Source organism: Puntigrus tetrazona, chromosome 6 (assembly GCF_018831695.1).
Source record: "Puntigrus tetrazona isolate hp1 chromosome 6, ASM1883169v1, whole genome shotgun sequence".
In the NCBI taxonomy this organism is placed as follows: domain Eukaryota; kingdom Metazoa; phylum Chordata; class Actinopteri; order Cypriniformes; family Cyprinidae; genus Puntigrus; species Puntigrus tetrazona.
Window position 1 is genome coordinate 5,829,228 of NC_056704.1, and position 21,198 is coordinate 5,850,425.

Below are 21,198 nucleotides of genomic sequence, written 5' to 3' on the forward strand. Positions count from 1 at the left end.
ACGCATTGCACCAGTTTGGGGTGGTGGAGGCTGTTCATGATGTCAATCTCCTGCCTCATTTTCCTTTTCCTTCTGAAGAATAATGCCTTGATGAACTTCCTGCCCATACCTTCTTGGTGGACTTTTCCATAAGTTTAAAGACTTGACCAAATTTTCCCCTTTAATAAATAAGAGAAAGGCAATGAGAACTGTGAGAAAAAAGCCAATTTAAAATGGTATGTTATACTGATAATGCATCTCTTACGTTCCTAAGCGGTCCTCTATATCATAGAAGTCTTTCACACTGCAGTCTTTCTTAATGCCTTTACATCTTTTGTATTCTGGTTTCTTTCTCTTCATCTGTGAAATGAACAGGATATGTATCAGACTGGCCATGTGAGAGTCGCGTTAGTAAACTCTGGATTCAGGAGGGATGGAATGGTGGGCTAGCTTTGAGACTTCATACCATCATCATCAGACACAGTGGCTCAACTTCCCCTCTTCCTTTTTCTCTGGAGAAAAAAAATATAAATGTTTTTAAATGGTTTACTTTTTTAAGCAGTGCATCCTCACTTTTATACTTTTGAGTTTCTAACCATAATCTTACCTGTCTACTAATACTCCACTAACTCTCTAATGAGTACAACAGTATGTGTTAAAGGGACCATTAAAATAAAGTCAAATTATATCATTAAAGTGAATTAAAGTCATTCAAATTTTATGATGACAGTACAATTTGTCATAGAAAGCGCGTATATATATATTTTGTCAAATCACGAATGCATAATACAATGAAGGTACAAAGCTATCACTGGGGCGGTATATTTTCAAACTAATACATGTTTGTTCCTAAAGGGTCTATTTTGGTACCTTAAAGGTACATATTAATACTAAAAGCTTGTATATTTGAACCTAATAGGTACAAAAGTGTACCTTTTGAAAAGGTACCGCCCAGTGAAAATGTATAAGAATTTTTGGTCCGCTTTAGATTCTTTCTCGATCAGTAGTGCCACAGTTACACAGATGCTCTTTCTCACCTGTTACCTCCTCCCTCCCCATGTAATGGGCTCAGATTCTGCACTGGGCTCTCCGACTCCATACACATTAACAGCTCGAACGCCGGAACTTGTACTGACGATCGGCGAGAAGGTTCTGGACGTGGTATGAAGTGCTGTTGCAGGAGGTGAGGTCATTCCACGTGTTGTCGATTGAATTCCAGATCTCCAGGTTGTAGGACTGGACAATGCTGCCACCATCATAAGTGGGACCATACCAGGAGAGGGAATGGCGAGGATTTTGCGGATGTCAGAGGCAGCAGGGATGCCGGCTGGGGATCTGGCTTATCTGGGACACAGATATACATTAAAGCGGTCAGCATTAGTTATATACAAAGCAATCATGTATGATTAAGACACTAGCCTACTAGTAAATATTCTTTATATTACTATGTTGTATCAAAGTGGTAAATGAAGTCTCTCATAATCAGATCTTCCTCCTTCATGCTTCTTATTATGTGTCTTTCCCTGTCGTTCTTACTCCCATACCTACGATGGTGAGGTTGAGTGAAACCTGCTTGGTACCAAATTTATTCTGCAGTTCGAGAGTATAGCAACCACAGTGATCTTGGTCACTCGCTGCGATTGTCAGGTGGCTGCTGTTCTCTGCATGGTCTCTATGGAAATTCCCCACTTCCTGGCTGGATCTAAAAAGGAGAAGTATATGCAATGTGTCTCAGTAGTAATATAAAAAACTTTAGGCCTTTAGGGCTTTCGTTTTTTGATATTCACCTCTTCTTTAACCACTTTTATATCAAAACTATATATATATTATATATATTATATCTAAACTGATCCTTATTACTGTAATTGTTCAGTAGGTTTAACAAAGTTTACCTAAGGAAACACAATAGGCAACAGCCATGCTATTCTCATTTCGCCATTATCTAAGTGAGTTCTGCATAATCTTTGCTTCATTTTATACATTAATATATCAGTTTATATGTTTTATACTACGAATACTTTAGCGAATCAGCAATGAATAAATCATTGGTCTCTGAACACGATGAATGATGAGTCTGTTCCCACTATGAAAGGGCAGCGAATAACAGAAATGCTCATGCAACCTTCAGTCTCTTGTTAACAAGTAGGGTACAATACAAAATTCATTGCACTTTATTTTAGGTTTTACCGTTAACACTGACTATGACTTTGCTTCAATAAACTCCTAAAAGTTTATTAGTAGTTATTAAGTTTAGATATCGGGTAGGATTAGGGATGTACAATATGGTCATGCAAAATATGTGCTTTATTAGAACTAATAAACAGCCAGTATGTTAATAATAAGGCATGCTAATAATCAACAGTCTTCACTATTCTAAAGTGTTACATTAAATGGTTATCCAAAATACTTTATTAAATAATTTGTCATTTATTTTAACAGTAGCGACTATTTAGTTTACATCTGCTATATTTCACAACTCTTCTCTAAACTAAAAGCTTAGATGAGTTACTAAAATAAAATCATTCAATATGTTTTTTCTATATTACAACAAAATGACTATTGAAAGTTCAATTAAATATTTTCCATTTATCTGAATATCAGTTAATCAACCAGTACTTTATGTAACATTGACATTGACATTAACTGTGAATCAATACTGATCACAAAAAGAATGACATTAGATTTCGTCATTGTTCAAACGCTTTCTTTTTTTCCTACCGGCTTTTTAAATTTGAGCCAGGTGCAAGTTATGGGTGCTGTCCTCCAAAGTTGCCCAACAGCTCACCTTTTCTCCTGCCTGATCTTCTGATCTCCAGGAACTGCAGAAACTGTGGCGGAGAACCTGCATGCCATCATAAGCAAACATAGGTTCATATTTACCACTCTCATAATAGTTATTTCTTATTTTCTCTCTCTGTCTGTCTGCTATCAGTATTCTGCAAGACATCTTATCACACAAGAACGTGTCTCTGTACATGGCCTTCAGGTCAAATATTCCTTGAGCCTGTATGGTTATGTAAGGCATAATGGGAGAGCTATCTTACCCTGTTTGGGGGGAGCTGGTTTCTTCTTTATTCTGGCTTCATCTGCAGAGGAGAGAGAGAGCATGTATTTACATAAGATAGCATCTACGGCATATTTTTAGCTAAACATATAATTATTATAAATATTCCATGAACGGGACAGTTCAGCCAAAATTCTCATAGTATTCATTCTTCTAAAGAACACAGCGTAAGATATTCTAAACTACTGTTTACTTTCATGTAAAAAAAAAAAGAAAGACAAATTATGTTATATGATAGCAATGATTGTTTTTATAGAGGTTTGTATTATAGAGACTATTATATCAACAACAAAAAAATCCCATACGCTGTAAAAGATTTTCTGTGGAGTATGTATTGCTTTTTGTTATATGTCAAGTATGCATAAAACAAATAAATAAATATTAAAGAATGTGATGCCTAATTTGCATATTTGAAAAAAAGTCACAAACAGTGTGTATTATATCATATCGCAATACCCAAGAGTTATTTTCTTCCTTAATAATAATAATAATAATAATAAATAATAATAATAATAATAATAATAATAATAATAATAATAAATTGATTAATAATAATAATAATAGTAAAAATAAACAAGTAATGCAGATATCAAAATTTCCAGCAATCAACCCCGAGTTACATTATTGATATTTCATTTGGCGCATTTTCAAAGGAAACAGCTAGTCAACATTTAACTGAGAACTGACAGGAGTTCTAAGGAAACTGCTGCTCCCGATCAGCATCCAGAGAGAGAGAGAGAGAGAGAGAGAGAGAGAGAGAGAGAGAGAGAGAGAGAGAGAGAGAGAGAGAGAGAGAGAGAGAGAGAGAGAGAGAGAGAGAGAGAGAGAGAGAGAGAGAGAGAGAGAGAGAGAGAGAGAGAGAGAGAGAGAGAGAGAGAGAGAGAGAGAGAGAGAGAGAGAGAGAGAGAGAGAGAGAGAGAGAGACAGAGAGAGAGAGAGAGAGAGAGAGAGAGAGAGAGAGAGAGAGAGAGAGAGAGAGAAAGAGGGTGTCTGTGTGGAATTCCTTATACGGACATGCTAAATATAGGGTCTCCAAGATCCAGGAAGCAGTGGCTCTCTCTCTCCACTATTTATTTAAGGTTTGATCGCCGTCAAGAAACAATGCAACATGTAAACCCCACTAATACTCCAGCACACTCCAAACAGAGAGACTGAGAAAGGGGGAGAACGTGGGTGAGGAAGACAGAGAGGACAGTCAGATCTTTATGTGTTTCAGCTCATGAAGTCTACCATTTTAGGCCTTCTCTTCGTCTTCTATTGCTTCTTTCCTCTCTTTCATTTTCTCTCTTATGCTTGGACACACCTGAACTTTTTCCACAAGCACTGTGGGAATACAATGTTCTCCGTTCTGGTATTTGCCAGTAACATGCTTTTCATGCACTAAATTGTAAATCACTTTGACATTGTTTATTAAGAACATAACTGCAATGTAAATGTGAGCCACTTAGAGGCTGCTATGCTTATGAAATACTAGAAGACCAAATGCAGCAGTACAACTGGTTGCCTATTGTTCCAAAACACAATCGGCTGAGTTTATTTTCTACTCTATCGTGATCACATGGATTAAAATGTAGGATCTAGTGTAACCATTGTGTTAAAAGCGGAACAAAACAAACAGGCAAACCATTTGAGCACTATAGATACAATCTGCCATCAGACACTGTGTGATGGAAATCCACTTTGGGAGTCTATACAGAGTGCGCGTGATGACCATTGTTCCTGTCTATAAGGTCAACGTCTCACATGACAAATATTTTTGAAAGGCAAATTGGAATTAAATGTTCACTAAATATGTAGAAGACAATGCTTTTGCCAACAATTCCCGATGATTAAGGACATCAAAAGGAGAAAATAGACATTAATGGTGAAGATATGCTTACTACCTCAAAGTGGTGTAAAACACAAGGCCCATTTACAATATGACAAGACTGAATATGTGTTGCAAATGTTTGTTGTAGATAAGTATTTTAATATAAACAATGGATTCCCAAATACAAATAAAAATGTACAAAAATGTCAGTATATTATTGCCCAGCTCTTTATATAAAGCATGTACAGCTTTATATGAATATATGTCCACATTTATCCACATACATATACTCATGTAGTCAATATATAGAATATCTCAAAATGTAAAGTATATTACCACTCAGCTCTAGTTGAATGAATGACTTGATACTCTTTTAAAGGTGCTCTCAACAAGACATGAACTTTCTGTGTTTCTGTGTTTACTCATCCTCATTTTGAAACCTGCATGAACACTATTTGTTTTTTCTACAGTAGTTTTTCAGGAGTTTGTTTTTTCATGCTGACCATGAATATTGTCCATGAGTTTTGTGGACTGCTTCTATGTATAATTTTCAGAGCATCTTTAATGAGGAAGAGAGCAGCACGAACATTCTTCAAAATGTCTCCTTTATGACATGAGGTTGATTTTTGACATTTTATCCATTTATAAACATGCCAAGTAAACAGGAGACGACGTATGTCCTTACTCACTTTCTGTAGTGGGAGTTGAAGAAGAGCTCTTCCTATTTTTCTTATCTGCTGATGGGTCTGAGGGATCTAGAGGAATGCGGAAAAAAAAAAGAATTAAACAATAATTTCTCCTTTTTTATTTCACATAAATCTAATTATGAGTTTAGGAGGACGTTAACATTGGTAGCATTGTTACTGGGTTATTGATATTGCACCATCACTTAATATTACATGTTTTCAATGACATGCATAAGGAGAGGTCTAGAAGACACTTACCATCTACAGTGACCATACAGGAACACTCTGCTTTACCGTGTGCGTTCTCTGCCTTACATGTGTAGCGTCCTTCATCCTCCGGTAGAGCCTTGTCGATTGTAAGTGAACACTTTTCACCTGATGTGAAACAAGAGGTAGCATTTTATTGAGTATATGACAATTTAATTGTTTTTAGACAGAAGGTTATTGTGAATTGAAAACTAAATGCTGGGATTATACATTGTAAAAGCTCTTATGCCAGGTATGTTATTGGTACACCTATTGAAGCTTGATTAAAAATGGATACTTGATTTCCAAAAATAAATAATAGTATAAATAAAAAAGTGTATATAATAAATGGAATAGTGGAAAAGTCTGCACCATTTTGTCTGTATTAACCAAAGGCTTTAAATTCTTCAAATTCTTCTCCATAAATAAATAACTTTGAGGCAAATGATTACATTATCATAAAATATTAGTAAATACATGACCACAGATATCTAAATAGTAAAAGAAAATAGTAAGAAAAGTTATTTTCTATCGGTTAGTGTTTTTACAATTAAGAAATAAGTTAATAATATTTTGCACTGCCAACACAAGTCTTAGGAACGTTCTTATCTTTTTTCTCAAGATTGTTCTAGCGAAAAAACCTAAGACAAATTAGATTTCCTATTATTAAGTATAAATAAGGTAATAAGTTACCATAACACCCAACTTGCTTTAACCCCCAAAAGTAAGGTGTGCAATGAATTTATTTGGTTTAATATTAAACCTGTCAAAAAGATTTTCCTAAGACAATATCTCAGAACTGCACTTTCAAAATTGAACATTTTTACAAACAAAAAGAAGATTTTGATAAATCCATACCCTGCTTTTAAACATAAAATCGACCAAAACAACCAACAGCCTAAAGCACTGGATAACATAAGGGACACCCATCACATCCCTGTTCAATTTAGACTCACAGGGAATCCTCTATAGCTATTTCAGAACTTTCTAATTGTGACCCAGATCATCATTCTGTCTCGTGTCACAGGAAGGGGTTAGAGAGAACTTAAACCCTCAGATCAAATAACCTAATGTGAATGAGCTCAAAGAACTAAGATAACACTCACTGAGTGCTCCAGTTGGCAATGAATCTGCCTCAGCTTTAACATCATTCCTCTCAGCATGTGATTTACAACACAGCTCAGAACACTAAAGTAGGGACTTTCGGAAAAGAGGTTTTAAAGCTGTCCTCGTCATTCAGTAACTCTACAGACCCAGTGTTATCACCTTTCACTGGAACTGTCTGTCGCATTTAAACATATGTTAATCAAAAGCCATAAAGAACTGCGTAGGAAATAAGATCAGTAGTATTTCGCATTGCAGACCGATACGTAAAACGTATCTACTTTCATACCTTCCTGTGATAAGACAATGAACTTGGATGCCTTCACAATTTTCCCATCAAGAATCCAGGTGATGACGGCTTGGGGGTCAGAGGTCACCTGACACTCTAACCTCAGTCTCTCACCATCCACCACAGCGATGTCACTGAGGGGCTGTTTGAAAACGGGCAGCTTTCCCGCATCCTTCTCTCCTCCATTCACAACTTTTGCCTTTTTGTCATTTGTCTCTGTTATCTGTCCATCAGTTGTCTTCTTCTCTGAGCTGACTTTCTCCTTTTTCTCAGTTGTCCCTGCATCAGTGCCGCTGGTTTTTTTCTCTGTCGTTGCGTTTTCCTTTGTGTTAACCTTTTTATCAACTGCACCCCCATTTACGCCATTGACATCACTTTGCTTTCTTTTCCTTCTGTGGAGTCTTGGGTGCTAGCTTGGACGAATTCTGTTCGTTCTTTTCGGTCTTCTCTGCTTCCGGTGCTTGCTTCTTGCTCAGGACGGACCTGAAGTCTGAAGCTGTGCTGCTCGGAGGTGGCGTGGCAGCAGGTGTTTTGGGTGAACCATCTTTCTTGTTGAGCAGTGACCTAAAGTCAACCTTTGTTGGGGTGCTTGTCTTGATCTCAGACCCTGCCTTAGGCCCTGAGCGGGGCTTTAGAGCTGCCCTAAAGTCTGTCATCTGGCTTCCTTTGCTAACCTCTAGAAATTAAAACCAAATTTATGAAAGCTCCTTTCGTCAGTTCCTCTCAGCTCCTTTGGTAGGTGTTCCTTCAAGCTGTGAATGAATACTGATGTCCAGCTGTATGAACGATTCCTTCACGATCCCGCTGGTCCAGTGACTTTGTGGAGGTCCTGCTCTGTCTGTGGTCACTGTGCAACTCTCTGTTCTCCCCACTCAAACCACTGCTGGGACAACCCCTCTGGACCAGAATGAAAGAGGAGGAGAGAATAGAGGTAGAGAGAGAGGACATACAGAAGGAAGGAGAGAGAGATATGTGAGGGTGGGGAGTGGAACTGGATTGTTTAAAAGCTTAGACTCCATTCTATAATAGGTTAATTGGAGACAGGAACACATTTCATATCTGTGTGGCATCAAAGGGGGGAGCACCATTGCCTTATTAGGGAAACACTTCCAGTGCATGGGCATCAGCACAACAGAACAGAGCTAGGAGGCAAACAGAGGGCAAGATAGCATCAGAATCTGATACATTATTGTAATAATCTGAAAAGAATGAGAATCAGAACAGAAACCAGAAAATAAGCGTTCTGATTATCCCGTGGAGGTTTCTTTGGACGCTCCTAACTTTTTGTCCTCTTTATAAATGTGAGAGCCCTCATTGGGCCATTTTGAAGACGCATTTCACCAATCATAGTTGACTTGCATGTCTGCAACAGTTTATGTTAAAATGTTACATGGGCAGCCTTATATGGCTATGAACTTCTCTGTAACTCTTCTACTCGTGCGTGTGTGTGGAAGATGGACACATCATGGGAATGTCTCCTAGATAAAATAGCTTCCTGTGCTGTTTTGCTTCATCACAAGGTGAATTGGTGAGTGAATTTTCCATTGCTGCTGGTATGAAACAGTCAAACTCGCATCTTTAAATTAATCTCCCTTATATTTTGTAAATGTACAGTCCTCAATGGCGATCCTAGTGGTCTTAGAGATAACCATAATGATCAGACAGGACTTAATGTCATTACTCAAAGGTCTGATCGGATGCAGCTTGACATCTGATTATTAGAAATACGTTTAAATAGGAGATTTAAAAACAAGGTTTCATTTTGTGTTGCAAAAAGCTGAAAAACCCATTACTATTGTGTGGGATTTAAACTCCGGTCAGCAAAATTCCAGATTCTATTGTTAACAACAAAACAATGGTAAAGGATACATCATGAAAAGACCATCACTGCTTTGTTCTGGGAGTTTATCTTCGGCATTGGAGCAGGAACATTAACCAGACTTATAAGAAAGAGTTAGCAATTTTTAACTGCCATCCATTTCTATGCTATATCCTTGAGCATTTCCACAGCTTCACTCTGTTATAAACATCTCTCTTAGCTTGGAATCCATAAGCTCATCTATTATTTACACTGTAATCAAGCATATAACACGGAGAAGAGTATACTATTTTTTTTAAAGCATTAATCGTGCAAAATAAAGAGCACTTTCAAAAAAGAAAGGAATAAACCAGTAACTTCAGAACAACACTTTAATCAACCTTTATAAAGTTAAGCTAAATTAATAACGTAAGTGCTAAGTTTAAAGTCAACATTTCACACATACCTTGCCGGTACTTATACAGGCCCCAAACTGGTAAACTGTGACTGTCTACAAGCTGCGTTTATTGTAGGAATTAGATTGGCTAAACATTCAAAAACAGAAACAGGCCAACAATAATTATTTATTCAAAAGACCATTACATAAAGAACACCCAGATTACTAACACATGACTTCATTCAAATTGTTTATCACGCTAAAAAGATCTAACAGGCTAAAGATGACGCCTGAATGGAAGTAACAAACTTTCAGAAAAAAATTTTTAAAGCTACAACCTGAAGTATTTTAGATGTTCAGGCAGTTTTGCATCTGAATGAAAATAACTGGGAAAAAATAGCAGGAATGTTCTAGAACGAAGAGTATAAGAATGAGATGGATACTCTACCTTTTAGATGTGATAATAGTAGGATATATTAGGATACTGAGAGTATATGTACTGAAAGAGTAATATCAAGTAATTTCACAGTAAGCTTAAGCCAAACAATTTTTATTACTTCATATTTGATGCACCAATAAACTTTGATCTTTTGATCTGACTCTACTCTTTAACATGGTTTAAACATTTAAGCATCTGCCAAATTATATGATCAAAACTAGAATCTCAGTCAATGTTTTTGGTTTTAGAGCATTAAGACTAAACTGCATTTTCAACTGAAGGGTTAACAAGATAGCTAGTCTCAGTGACGCCATGGACTACCTACAATATAGCAATAAACAAGTCAAGTTAGAGATTTCTTATACCAATAATAAACTCTCATCTCCACCTCCACCAGCATTTAAATTATGACGATACCCATGACACATTCTGAAATAGTAAAACAACAGTGGGTGTGAGAGAGCAGAGGGGGCATCCCTTAATATCCATGGTGTGAAAAGAACATTACTATATGCTTTGTGTCTGAGAATGGAGAGGCTCTCATCTGGGGCAGACAAGCAAGGGGACACTGTTTACAGAACAGCTTGTGTGGTCCTTCTTCTTCTGAGACCAGAACCTTATATGTCCATAAAGACTTAACCTCCAGATCAATCAGAACTTCTCATACCAGTCACGAGTCAAGGCTTCTGCATACTGTTTAACAATGGCGCTTTTCAGAGAATATTGTCGGGTAATATATAATATTTTACATTTCACTTTGAAAATGGATCATCACTTCATGATTCATGGCTGTTACTACTATACCGCCATTAGTACGCTTTGGTATACTGACAACGACACCCCCCTGCTTCCTTACACACAGCTTATGTTAGTTGTTAATTTCTACCTTAAAAAAAAAAAAAAAAAAAAAATATATATATATATATATATATATATATATATATATATATATATATATATATATATATATATATATATATATAAACATAAATTGAAAAAAATTTTAATGATTAAAAAAGTTATGCACACTCATTCGGACCTTTTTAGTACTTTATACGTGATTTTACATTTTAGAGTCATCAAGATAATGACTAAACATTATAAATGAAGTTCCTAAGACACAATCTCTCTCTCTCTCTCTCTCTCTCTAAAAATGCAAGGAAATGCAAAAAGTGATGCAACCTCTTCCCTATATATAAAACAATTTGCAATGTATTGAACTTAGAATATTATTATCATTTTTTTTTACTTCTTCATAATTTTTTCTTGTTTGTATTTATTATCTTCATTATCTTAAACATAATGGTCACTGACAGTTGTAAACAAAACTAGATTGGGGAAAAAGACTAGGTCTGCCATCTTGTGGCAGAAAATTTAAGACAACAGCTCTCATGTTAAATGCGGTGAGAGAGAAACGTTAAGACAGGTTTTCTGCTATCTGTCCATAATATATGAAAATCATGAGGCTGGAATAGTGGTCTTTATTAAATCTTATTTAATGCTTGTTTGACCTAAATATGGACGCACTGGACCACTGTACAGAAGTTGACCTATATCTCCAGAATGACGACCTGATTGGTAAGTGCAGCATGTACGTCACAGTGGGCGGGATTAGAGCGCACGCATTTCCGCATCACTGTATTGAATGGATTAAAAGAAACTGGTCGGTTATGCTTGAAGTTGAACAAGTTTTAAAGTTTTCAGAAAACAACTCAATTAGACGCAGATTTTTATTTCGTAAATAACACCGTTAACAATTTATTTTCCTAGACAGACTTACATGCAGTAATAATAAAAAACTAGACGTGATATAATAATCAGCGTACTAAAACGGTATTAATCGTCGTAAAGCGCGAGCTGCCTCATAACTGAAACATGCTAAAAGCGATTATCCTAATTGGGGGTCCTCAAAAAGGTGAGATTTTAGTCATTATTATAACTCTACGAATGTTATGAACGTTACCTCAACAACATTATCACATATGATGACGTGGCGCAAAAGGCGTAGCTACGTGATAGAGTCTGATATGCTAAACTCAAATTAGCGGTACAGAGCTACCGTCTTAAAACGAGCAAATATGCTAATACGTGGATATCAAAACCTGTTTAAAACGCATTAAATAAAAATGCCCTGCGTACAGGTACCAGGTTCCGCCCCCTGTCATTCGAGGTGCCCAAACCACTGTTCCCAGTGGCAGGAGTTCCCATGCTGCAGCATCACATAGAAGCCTGTGCACAAGTAAGACACTACAGACTGTGTGTAGATGACACGTTAAGAGTGAAGCTAAACACTTTTCACATTTATTAATGTCTGTCTTGAAAGTTGTCCATGTTTTATTCTCTTAAAGGTTCCTGATATGAAAGAGATCATACTAATAGGTTTTTATCAGCCCAACGATGAGCTAAACCGCTTCATTTCTTCTGCACAACAGGAACTTAAAATCCCAATAAGGTAGACACGAGTTCAGATCAGATATTTCAAATTTAGAAAAATGTATGATTGCTACTATGTTGATATTTTGTCTTATCTGACAGTGCTGTAATTTAAACTGGTCAAATACGTAGGCCTGATCACACAATTTATTTCTTTTTGAATTTGAAGGTACTTGCAGGAGTTCGCCGCCCTTGGTACAGGCGGTGGGATCTATCACTTTCGTGACCAGATCTTGTCTGGGGGTCCTGCTGCATTTTTCCTCATGAATGCTGACGTGTGCTCCGAGTTCCCCTTGCAGGAAATGCTCCGGTTCCACCGTCAGCACGGCGAGAATCATTGTGGAGTCTTACTTGGAACTACAGTAGGTTTATGTTTAGTAATCAAGAGTGGGTACAGAGCATAAAAGAAGGTATTTTAAAGACTTTTTGTAATTAAGCTATTTCGGTTACCAGTGGCTTTCATTGTCTGATCCAAAAATATGAGATGTTTCTCAAATGATCTTTTTATGTTGGGCCATTGTAGATTAAACATTTACATGTAATACATTTTATATTTACTCAAAAAAAATATTTCTTTTGATACTTTTTAACACAATAATGGATTTAAATTATCTTGCGTGGCTAATTTCACTGCCAAATTTAATTAGCCTTTAATTAGTTTAATTAATCAACAAATAATGTAATTACTTAAGACTTAAGAATTTTATTTGACTGACAGACCCCAATTATATAATATAATATATCTAGTATACATTTTTTTTTTTTAAAGAATTTTTTTATGTTCATCAAGCCTCATTTATTTGATCATTAATACAGTAATAGCCATAATATTATAAAAATACTACTATTAAAAAATAATTAAAACAAATTTATATTTGAATATATTTTAAAATGTAATATATCACATGGCAAAGCCGATATTTCAGCAAGTGTTCTCCAGTCTTCAGTGTCACGTGATCCATCAGAAATCATACTTAATCATAACTAATATGTTGATTTGGTGCTCAAGAAACATTTATGTTGAAAACAGTGGTAAATGGTTTCAGGATTTTTCTAAATCTCTCACTGCAGGCCAATAGAACACAATCTCTAAACTACGGCTGCATTGTGGAAAACCATGAGACAAATGAGGTACTATATATGTATGAATGTATAAATATGCATGATTGCTTCCACGTACACTAATTCATATGATCTGATGGACAAGTACTCCGTTCAATAAATGCCATTAAGAAGATACTTGCTTTTTCACATTAAGCTTATTATCACTCATTTCTTTCAGGTGCTCCATTTTGTGGAGAAACCCAGTACTTTTGTAAGTGACATTATCAACTGTGGGATCTATTTGTTCACTCCGGATATTTTTGGCCATATTGGGGTGGTTTTCCAGAGGAACCAGCAGGAGAGGATCCAGTGAGTGTCACTGACATAGTTCAGCCTCTAAACCGCTTTGCAGTCTTCACCGGACAGATTTACGTGTATAATAATAGGTCAGCCTGACCTGTTTGCACTGAAATGAGTTATTTTTTTTTTCCACAGGGAAGAACTCACTAATGGCAAGCAGATGCCAGAGGTGCTTCGGCTAGAACAGGACATCTTTACAACCCTAGCAGGACAGAAAAAACTCTTTGTCTACAAAACACAGCATTTCTGGAGTCAGATCAAGTCTGCAGGGTAAATCTGCATTTCTCTCAATTTTTACCTGTCATCTCCCCTTTCTGTCACTGTTTCTTATGATGTTGTTATGTAACGTAACACAGGTCAGCAATATATGCTAGTCGTTTGTACCTCAAGCAGTATCATCAGACACATCCTGAAAGACTGGCTACAAACCAACATGGAACCCCCAAAATAATCGGTATGTTACATGAAGAATTCTCTCTGAGCTGTTTTGATATTATATGCAGGTACAAAGTCACTAAATATTTGTTTACCCCCTTCAGGGGATGTTTATATACACCCTACAGCAAACATCGATCCCTCTGCTGTGGTAAGTATATGGACAACAACTTATATGCAGTAAATATATGCTTCTGCACTGATTTCAGTTTCTTTCTCTCCATTCAGTTGGGTCCTAATGTTTCCATCGGCAAAGGGGTGACAATTGGAGGAGGTGTAAGAGTGAGGGAGTCCATTATATTACATGGAGCCATGTTACAGGTGAAGTGGGTCACCCCTGTGTTCGTATCGCTGCAGTGGCAATCAGACATTAGCAGGAAATGTGACGTTGGTTATTATTAAACACGCGGCTCTCTGTTTCAGGATCACTGTTGTGTGTTGAACAGTATTGTTGGATGGGACAGTACAGTGGGGAAATGGGCAAGAGTAGAAGGGACTCCGAGTGACCCCAATCCCAACGACCCGTATGCCAAGATTGACAGCGAGACTCTGTTCAGGGATGGAGGTCTAACCCCATCCATCACCATTCTTGGTATGAAGATCTAACGAGTGGAAACATAGATAACTTAATATAATATAATATAATATAATATAATAATGTTTTACATTTTAAAACATTCTTAATTTTGTTTAAAGAATGCTCACCAAGATTTGGTAAAAAAAAAAAAAAAAAAAAGGAAAAATAATATTGTGAAATATCATTACATGTCTTTTCTGTTTTAGTTTATTTTAAAATGTAATTTATTCCTTTGGCAAATCTGAATTTCCAGCTGCCTTTACTCCAGTATTCAGTGTCCTTCTACATCAGAAATCCTTGTAAAATGCTGATTTTGCTCAAGAAACATTTTTTTTTTTTTAAATATTATTAGTATTGAAAACTGTTGTTCTTTGGCTGAGATACTAAGTGACTTTGATTGTTCTTGGCAATCAAAAGTTAAGTTGTGATACATTTACGATAGAAAATGTACAAAATAAATTCATGGAACATGATCTTAAATTAATATCCTAATGATTTTTGTCATAAAAGAAAAATCGTTAATTTCGACCAATATTATGTGTTTTTGCTTCTTGCTATATAAATATACCTTTGCTCCAGCCGCACATATAATACAGCCATGTCGTAACTGCATTACTGATGATCTAATGTGTATTTTAAACACATAAATATGTACAGTCTGTTTTTTTCCAGAAGGTGGAGCTGTTCCTTAAGAAGTTCTAACAATCATCTTGCTTCTGCAGGTATATGTGTGTAACAGTTTTTCCAGAACAGGAAGTATGTCTAACATTCTATACTCTCTATTTTTTTTCTTCTAGGCTGCAATGTGAATATTCCATCGGAGGTCATCATTCGAAACTCTATCGTCTTACCTCATAAAGATCTCAACAGGAGCTTCCAAAACCAGATCATCCTATAGAAGACTGTCTTTCTGAATAAACACTGAACATTGGGTCATGTAGAAAGTATATAGTCTAAAGATTGCACAAGTATTGTTTATTGTTTATCGTTATTTAATGTTTAAGTATTTGATGAGAAAATGAGAGCCCACTTATGCGGTTTGTATTATAGGGGGAACAATATGATTCAATGAGATATTATATTTTGTATTTCATATAAAAAAGTTGATACACCAGCCTTATGCACATACAGATTATAATACAACACTAGATTTTACTTTTATTTTTGTTTTATTACAGGAATCACATATTTGTAATTGCCTTTTGAGTAAAATTAAGAATGAGACAGAAACTGACAGATATGAAGACATTTTTTTGGCAGGAATGGAAAAGATAAGGTTTAGTTTTTTTAACAAAAGAGAGAAAACAAACCAAAAAAATGTTTTAAGAGTTTTATGTTTGTTCCTGAATTATTTCTGTTCTCTGTTGCAACCATGTATTAAAATCATCTAGCAACAGAAAAACAGAAACAGAACATTTGGAGTTTTATGACAAACTGACAAGTACCCTGTGAGCGCAAATTGAGCCTAATGCGTCTGTTTTAATTAAAAGATTAGAAGAATTTAATTGAATGTGTCATAATGCTTTGAATGTGTTACTGAAGTTTACATATATTAAATTATTGAGGGCCATATGAGTTACCAGTCTGACTGGAAGGAAACAGTGAGAAGAGACTACATATCTGTGTTAGAAAGTATAACAATGTTATATTAATCGGGTTAAGATGCATCTGCAAAATATGTCAGTATTAAATTTAGTTTTCAAAAAAAAAAAAAAAAAAAAAAAAGAATATAATGGATTTTATAATGGCGTTCTTAAATGCGCAGTTGAAAAAGTTAAAGTACATTTATTGTAGGGGTTTATAAAACTATCTGAAAGATACAAAATTTAATTTATGGTTATTTTCTGGTCATAGCTATATACTTCCAGGCATAAATGAGTTCTAACTTAAAATAATTTATCATAAGTGTTTTTCAAAAATATATACCTCTTTAACAACCTGCACCTGCATGAGAAAAAAAAAAAAAGTTCAACGGTTCAAATTCCTAGTGAAGAACTATACTACCCATAATCCTACAGGAAGATGTCCACCAATCACAGGAATGGGGCAAACTAGTGTCACCAAAGGACCTCTGAAGCACAGCCCTTCCCCAAGGGGTCGCCTTCAAGGTTATCAAAAAAGCATAATGCAGCAGTACATTGGCAAGGAGACAAAGGTCAAAGGAGGAGAGGCTTCAATGTGTTTAATGAACTGCTTTTCTGAGGAACCACCTTATCACATATGATATCATTTAATATACTGATAAACTGTTTGCTAATCATCAAGGTTTTTTGTGAGATGTAAGGTTTTATTTGGAGTTTACAACAGAAAAATTGCTTGTATGTTTGGTCTTATTTAACAAAATCTCTATGAAAATCCTTGTAGGAAAAATTAAGAGAGAAAAATATGCACTAATGCACTCTGCTTTTCTCAATGCAATGTTGTGTGAAGTAGCTAGGTAGAATCTATCCGTAAAAGCTAATAACCAAAGGAAAGTAACTTTGGCTGTTTAAAGTATTGCCTGAATGTGCAATTACAGGACAAAGAAATACTTAAAATAGAAAGATTTTTTCCTTTGTGTTTTTGAGAACTTTAATGCACAAACAACAATGTTCAAATCCCAAAAATTCTCAAAAACGACTAAACCCCTGTATTATGCATACCAGGCCAGTAGTTGGCGATGTTACTTTGTAAAGAAACAACACATGTCTGCGCACACGCCTATAAACTTCATGTAGTTTACACAGAAATAATAACATAATGATAATTGTACTTTGATAGCCCGTGCAGAATTTGAGCCAATGAGATAAATAGAAATGAGACATGCTGACATGAAGTTGTTTAGGTTAACCTTTGTAGTGGTAGTTAATCTGATTAACAATTAAGCTTTTTTTAAATAAACTCTACACCGAACTATGTTTAGCTTGCCCTTACAGTCAGGATACATAACTTATTACAACAGAAGACCATTGCATTGTAGGCTTGCATTACCTCCGACAGAAGATTGGATTCTGTTTTTTTTCTTCCTTTAGAATAAACCACAGAGCACCTTATAAATTTGAAATAATGCTTCTTTGCTATACAGATAATATGTAATTCAGAAAGGTGACAGCCTCCTCCTTCCTCTGTAAACATGCTGATTATTCACAGAGTGGAGCGGGTCAGAAGAGGTTTAATGGCTCCTTTGTGAGTGGATTCTTGCAGCTTTATCTTTACTCTCACTCTCCTCAGACACAGCACATAATTCCAGTTTGGAAATAGAGTTCTGTGTTCTTTTTCAAAGCCTTTTCATGTCAGATTATAAAAAAATAATAGCCTAGTGGTGGGAAAAACATGGGAAAAATAGAGTGGCTTTTAAATGCATAACCACTTAAACCTTTGAGTATGTTACATAGCTAAAGGGAACCAGTAAACCATACATGTGCAGTGTTTTGTCCCTACATATGGTTATAGAAAAATGCATTGGGTAGAGTAGCATAGACAGCAGTCTTCACCCCCATTAATGTTGCTTATGTCACCTTAAAATAGCCAAACTCGAATCTGCAAATATTAGCATAGTCAAAAGTCACAATTCAACTTTAAAAATCCCCATGATTGAAAAAGTGTCCCTTCTTTTGGCTTATTGACAACATGCCACACACCGTTGAGAAAGTATGAACTAATGCGGTAACTTGTTAACTAAAGTAACTAAAGTATTACTTGGGTAGTTAACACGATTTGCTGGCCAAGCAAACTTGTGTTGATGCTAAGTGCATACCGAAATGTAGATTTTTATCACCAGCGATGTTTTAGTGTGCAAATGAGGTGTTATCATCTGACAAGTACAAAGAGGAAAAAAAGAGAGCAGGAACCATGGCTTTTCAAAGGTGTGAAGCATGAACGTGAGACTGGAAAAAGGTGCCTGAAGCGAAGAGAATTTCAGATAAGAAATCTGAAAGGAAGTCTTGTTTTCTACTGTAATTTGTATTACTGTTTGTTTATGAGAACTAATAGTGTTCAGTAATAATACGCAGGTGAAAACTTTGCAGTCTCTGCTCATCGTGACCAAACAAAAAAAAAGGGCACCTGATGAAACGTGGAATAAAAATGCATGTTAGCACTTTATTATAATGACTTATTCTCGCTATTAACTAGTGGCTTATAAGCATGGTTATTATCTTATACTGTTTATTAGTACTTTCAAAGCACACTAAATGGTTTATTCTGTGACCATGTTATATCCCTTAATCCTAACCCATACCTAAAGAACTACCTCGCTAACCATTAATGAGAGGAAAGTGTTACCAAATGCAATAAACAGACATATTTTGAACACGTCTGAGGATGAAACGTGCATTCGAAACGCACAAAAGATATTAATCTTAAATCTCGAAATCGCTTACCTCTGTGAGCAATGCACAATAAGTATCCGTGAGCTCGGATGCCGTATGTAACATTAGCATTCTTTCCTTTGGTTTCTCTTTGGGACCAAAATGATCTGCAACCCAGTGAAGTACTGGTGCATCAGCACTCCTCATCTTTTTTTCATATAAACTAAGTTCACACGAGCTACGAGCTACGTCCGACGCCTGTAAATGTATTAGATGTTAGCTCAGTGCAGCGGTCCTCGTTTGGGTTCGCTGTCCTCTTTTGATGAGATAGCTTTTTCTGGCCTTCTTTAAGAACGTTTCTCGACATAGGCTACTCACTTAATCTGACAGCTCCGGAGTGTGTGAAGTTGGGGGGAGAATCTCTCCCCATCAGGATATTTACAATCTCTTTTTCTTTGATTAGAGATCTGAAGGTGTCAGGCGTGATTATCTTCTTTTCAGTGTAAATAACTTTAGTCTTCAGCGCTTAACTCACCCCTTCAGTTTCATCAGTGGTCCCTGTCAAAGTTCTGAGTTGTAAGGATTTTAGTTTCCATGGCTCAGTCTGAATTTTAATTAGAATCTCCCAGCTTTGTACTTTTAATAGTGTGTTCTATTCATCTGCTTATGTTCTGATAATAGAAAGTAAATCCGCTATGAGAAGAAATAAGTGAAATGAATGGGTGGAGGTTTGGAAATGAATGTGGGTGGCCGATGCTGTATAGAACGGTACATATACATTACTGTATATATACTTAGAACAGTAATACATTATTGTGTATATTACAAATGTATTAAAATAGAAAGCAGTTCTTTTAAATTCTAATCATATTTACTGTGCTTCTGATAAAGCATAAACATTATCTATATTTCAAAATATGATCTATATTCAAAATCTTACCAACCCTAAACATTTAAATGGTAGCAATATATAAATAACACGGACAAAAGAATTGTAAATTAAGCTGTTAATTAATTAGCCAATTGCCAAATAAATAAATAAAATTAAGCGCCCATATGCTGTACACATTTGCAAAATATTGAGCAAACGGGTTTTTGTGAATTTAGCTGTAGTTTGCCACCTTTGCAAGTAAATTCTTAAAATTTCATCCCTGCTAGACTTTCCACAGTTAACTGTAAGGGGTATTATTGGAAAGTGAAAGTGTTTAGAAACAGGAACAACTCTGCCATGAAGAAGAAGACCACAGTGCGTGGTGCGTAAAAGTTGACTATGCTCTGCTGATCCATAGCTGAAGAGTTTCAAACTGGCATTAGCTTTATGCAATGGGTTTCCATGGCTACGTGCAAGCCTCACATCTATAATGCCAAGCACTGAATGAAGTGGTGTATGCTATTGGACTGCGAACTTCTTCTTCGGGGCAATGACTTGATGCTTCTCTGTTTGGCAGACTGATGGGTGAGTCCGGTCTGGGAGATGTCAACTGAAGCATAACAAGACATATTGGATGATGATACACGTCCAGGAACCGTTTCAGAAAGACCCTTTGAAATTTCAGAATGACTATGCCCCAGAGCTCAAAGCAAGGCCCATAAAGACAAGGCTGGATGCATTTGGAAGATCTTGACTGTCCCACACAGAGCCCAGCCCTCAACCTCATCGAACATCTTTGGGGTGAACTGGAACAGGCTTTCTTGTCCAACATCATTGCATGCATTTGTATTTAATTATCTACAAAGCCATCCTGGGGATGTTGCCTTTATATCTTTTGTGTTTTATACACGAAAAAAATAGCTGAGAAATATTTACTTCATTCACAAAATTGTTACACTCTCTCTGTTCCTTTTGTACCATCTGAACTAGGTAAGAAGGCCTTTATGTATGCAGCTCCATCTGACTGGAATCGTCTTAAATCGAATTTGAAATGACAAAATGTGCTGTCGTTGGATCATTTTAAAATACTTTTTCGACAAATGGAAGTTGACTCTGTGATATGTAGTTGATTTTAGTTTGATTGTGTTTTGTGATCTGTATTGAAACTGATTGAATTGCTGCCCGTTTTGGCCAGCACGCTCCTGCCAAAGAGATCTCTTCTGTATAAATAAAGGCTATTTGGTATGAATTGAAAGTCATTCTTTGCCTGAAATTTTGTCCCAGTCTCCCCCTGACCACAGCCTTGAAAGGGTATAATATATTCCTCAACAATCTTTAGGTAGGTCAGGTGGTATATGTTAAAGTAACATCCAAACG

At 36.1% G+C, this 21,198-nt stretch overlaps 2 protein-coding genes across 2 annotated transcripts; one reads left to right on the plus strand and one right to left on the minus strand.

Moving 5' to 3' along the window:
- Nucleotides 1–2,756: 2,756 nt before the first annotated feature.
- LOC122346765 (myosin light chain kinase, smooth muscle-like) lies at nucleotides 2,757–7,834 on the minus strand (the record flags this gene model as incomplete). Its single annotated transcript, XM_043241618.1, has 6 exons — nucleotides 7,662–7,834; nucleotides 7,179–7,570; nucleotides 5,798–5,914; nucleotides 5,543–5,608; nucleotides 3,024–3,065; nucleotides 2,757–2,821 (listed from the first exon to the last, which is right to left on the minus strand). Coding segments are annotated over exons 1-6 (855 nt in total), but the record flags the coding sequence as incomplete, so codon positions are not given.
- Nucleotides 7,835–11,446: 3,612 nt separating this feature from the next.
- On the plus strand, nucleotides 11,447–16,166 carry LOC122346479 (mannose-1-phosphate guanyltransferase alpha-B). The gene is made up of 12 exons (XM_043241121.1): nucleotides 11,447–11,727; nucleotides 11,954–12,051; nucleotides 12,161–12,264; nucleotides 12,415–12,607; nucleotides 13,317–13,376; nucleotides 13,528–13,658; nucleotides 13,785–13,919; nucleotides 14,006–14,103; nucleotides 14,189–14,235; nucleotides 14,313–14,405; nucleotides 14,508–14,676; nucleotides 15,459–16,166. The coding sequence occupies exons 1-12, from the start codon at nucleotides 11,688–11,690 to the stop codon at nucleotides 15,557–15,559; spliced, it is 1,269 nt and encodes a 422-aa protein (XP_043097056.1). The 5' UTR covers nucleotides 11,447–11,687; the 3' UTR covers nucleotides 15,560–16,166.
- The last annotated feature ends 5,032 nt before the right edge of the window (nucleotides 16,167–21,198 follow it).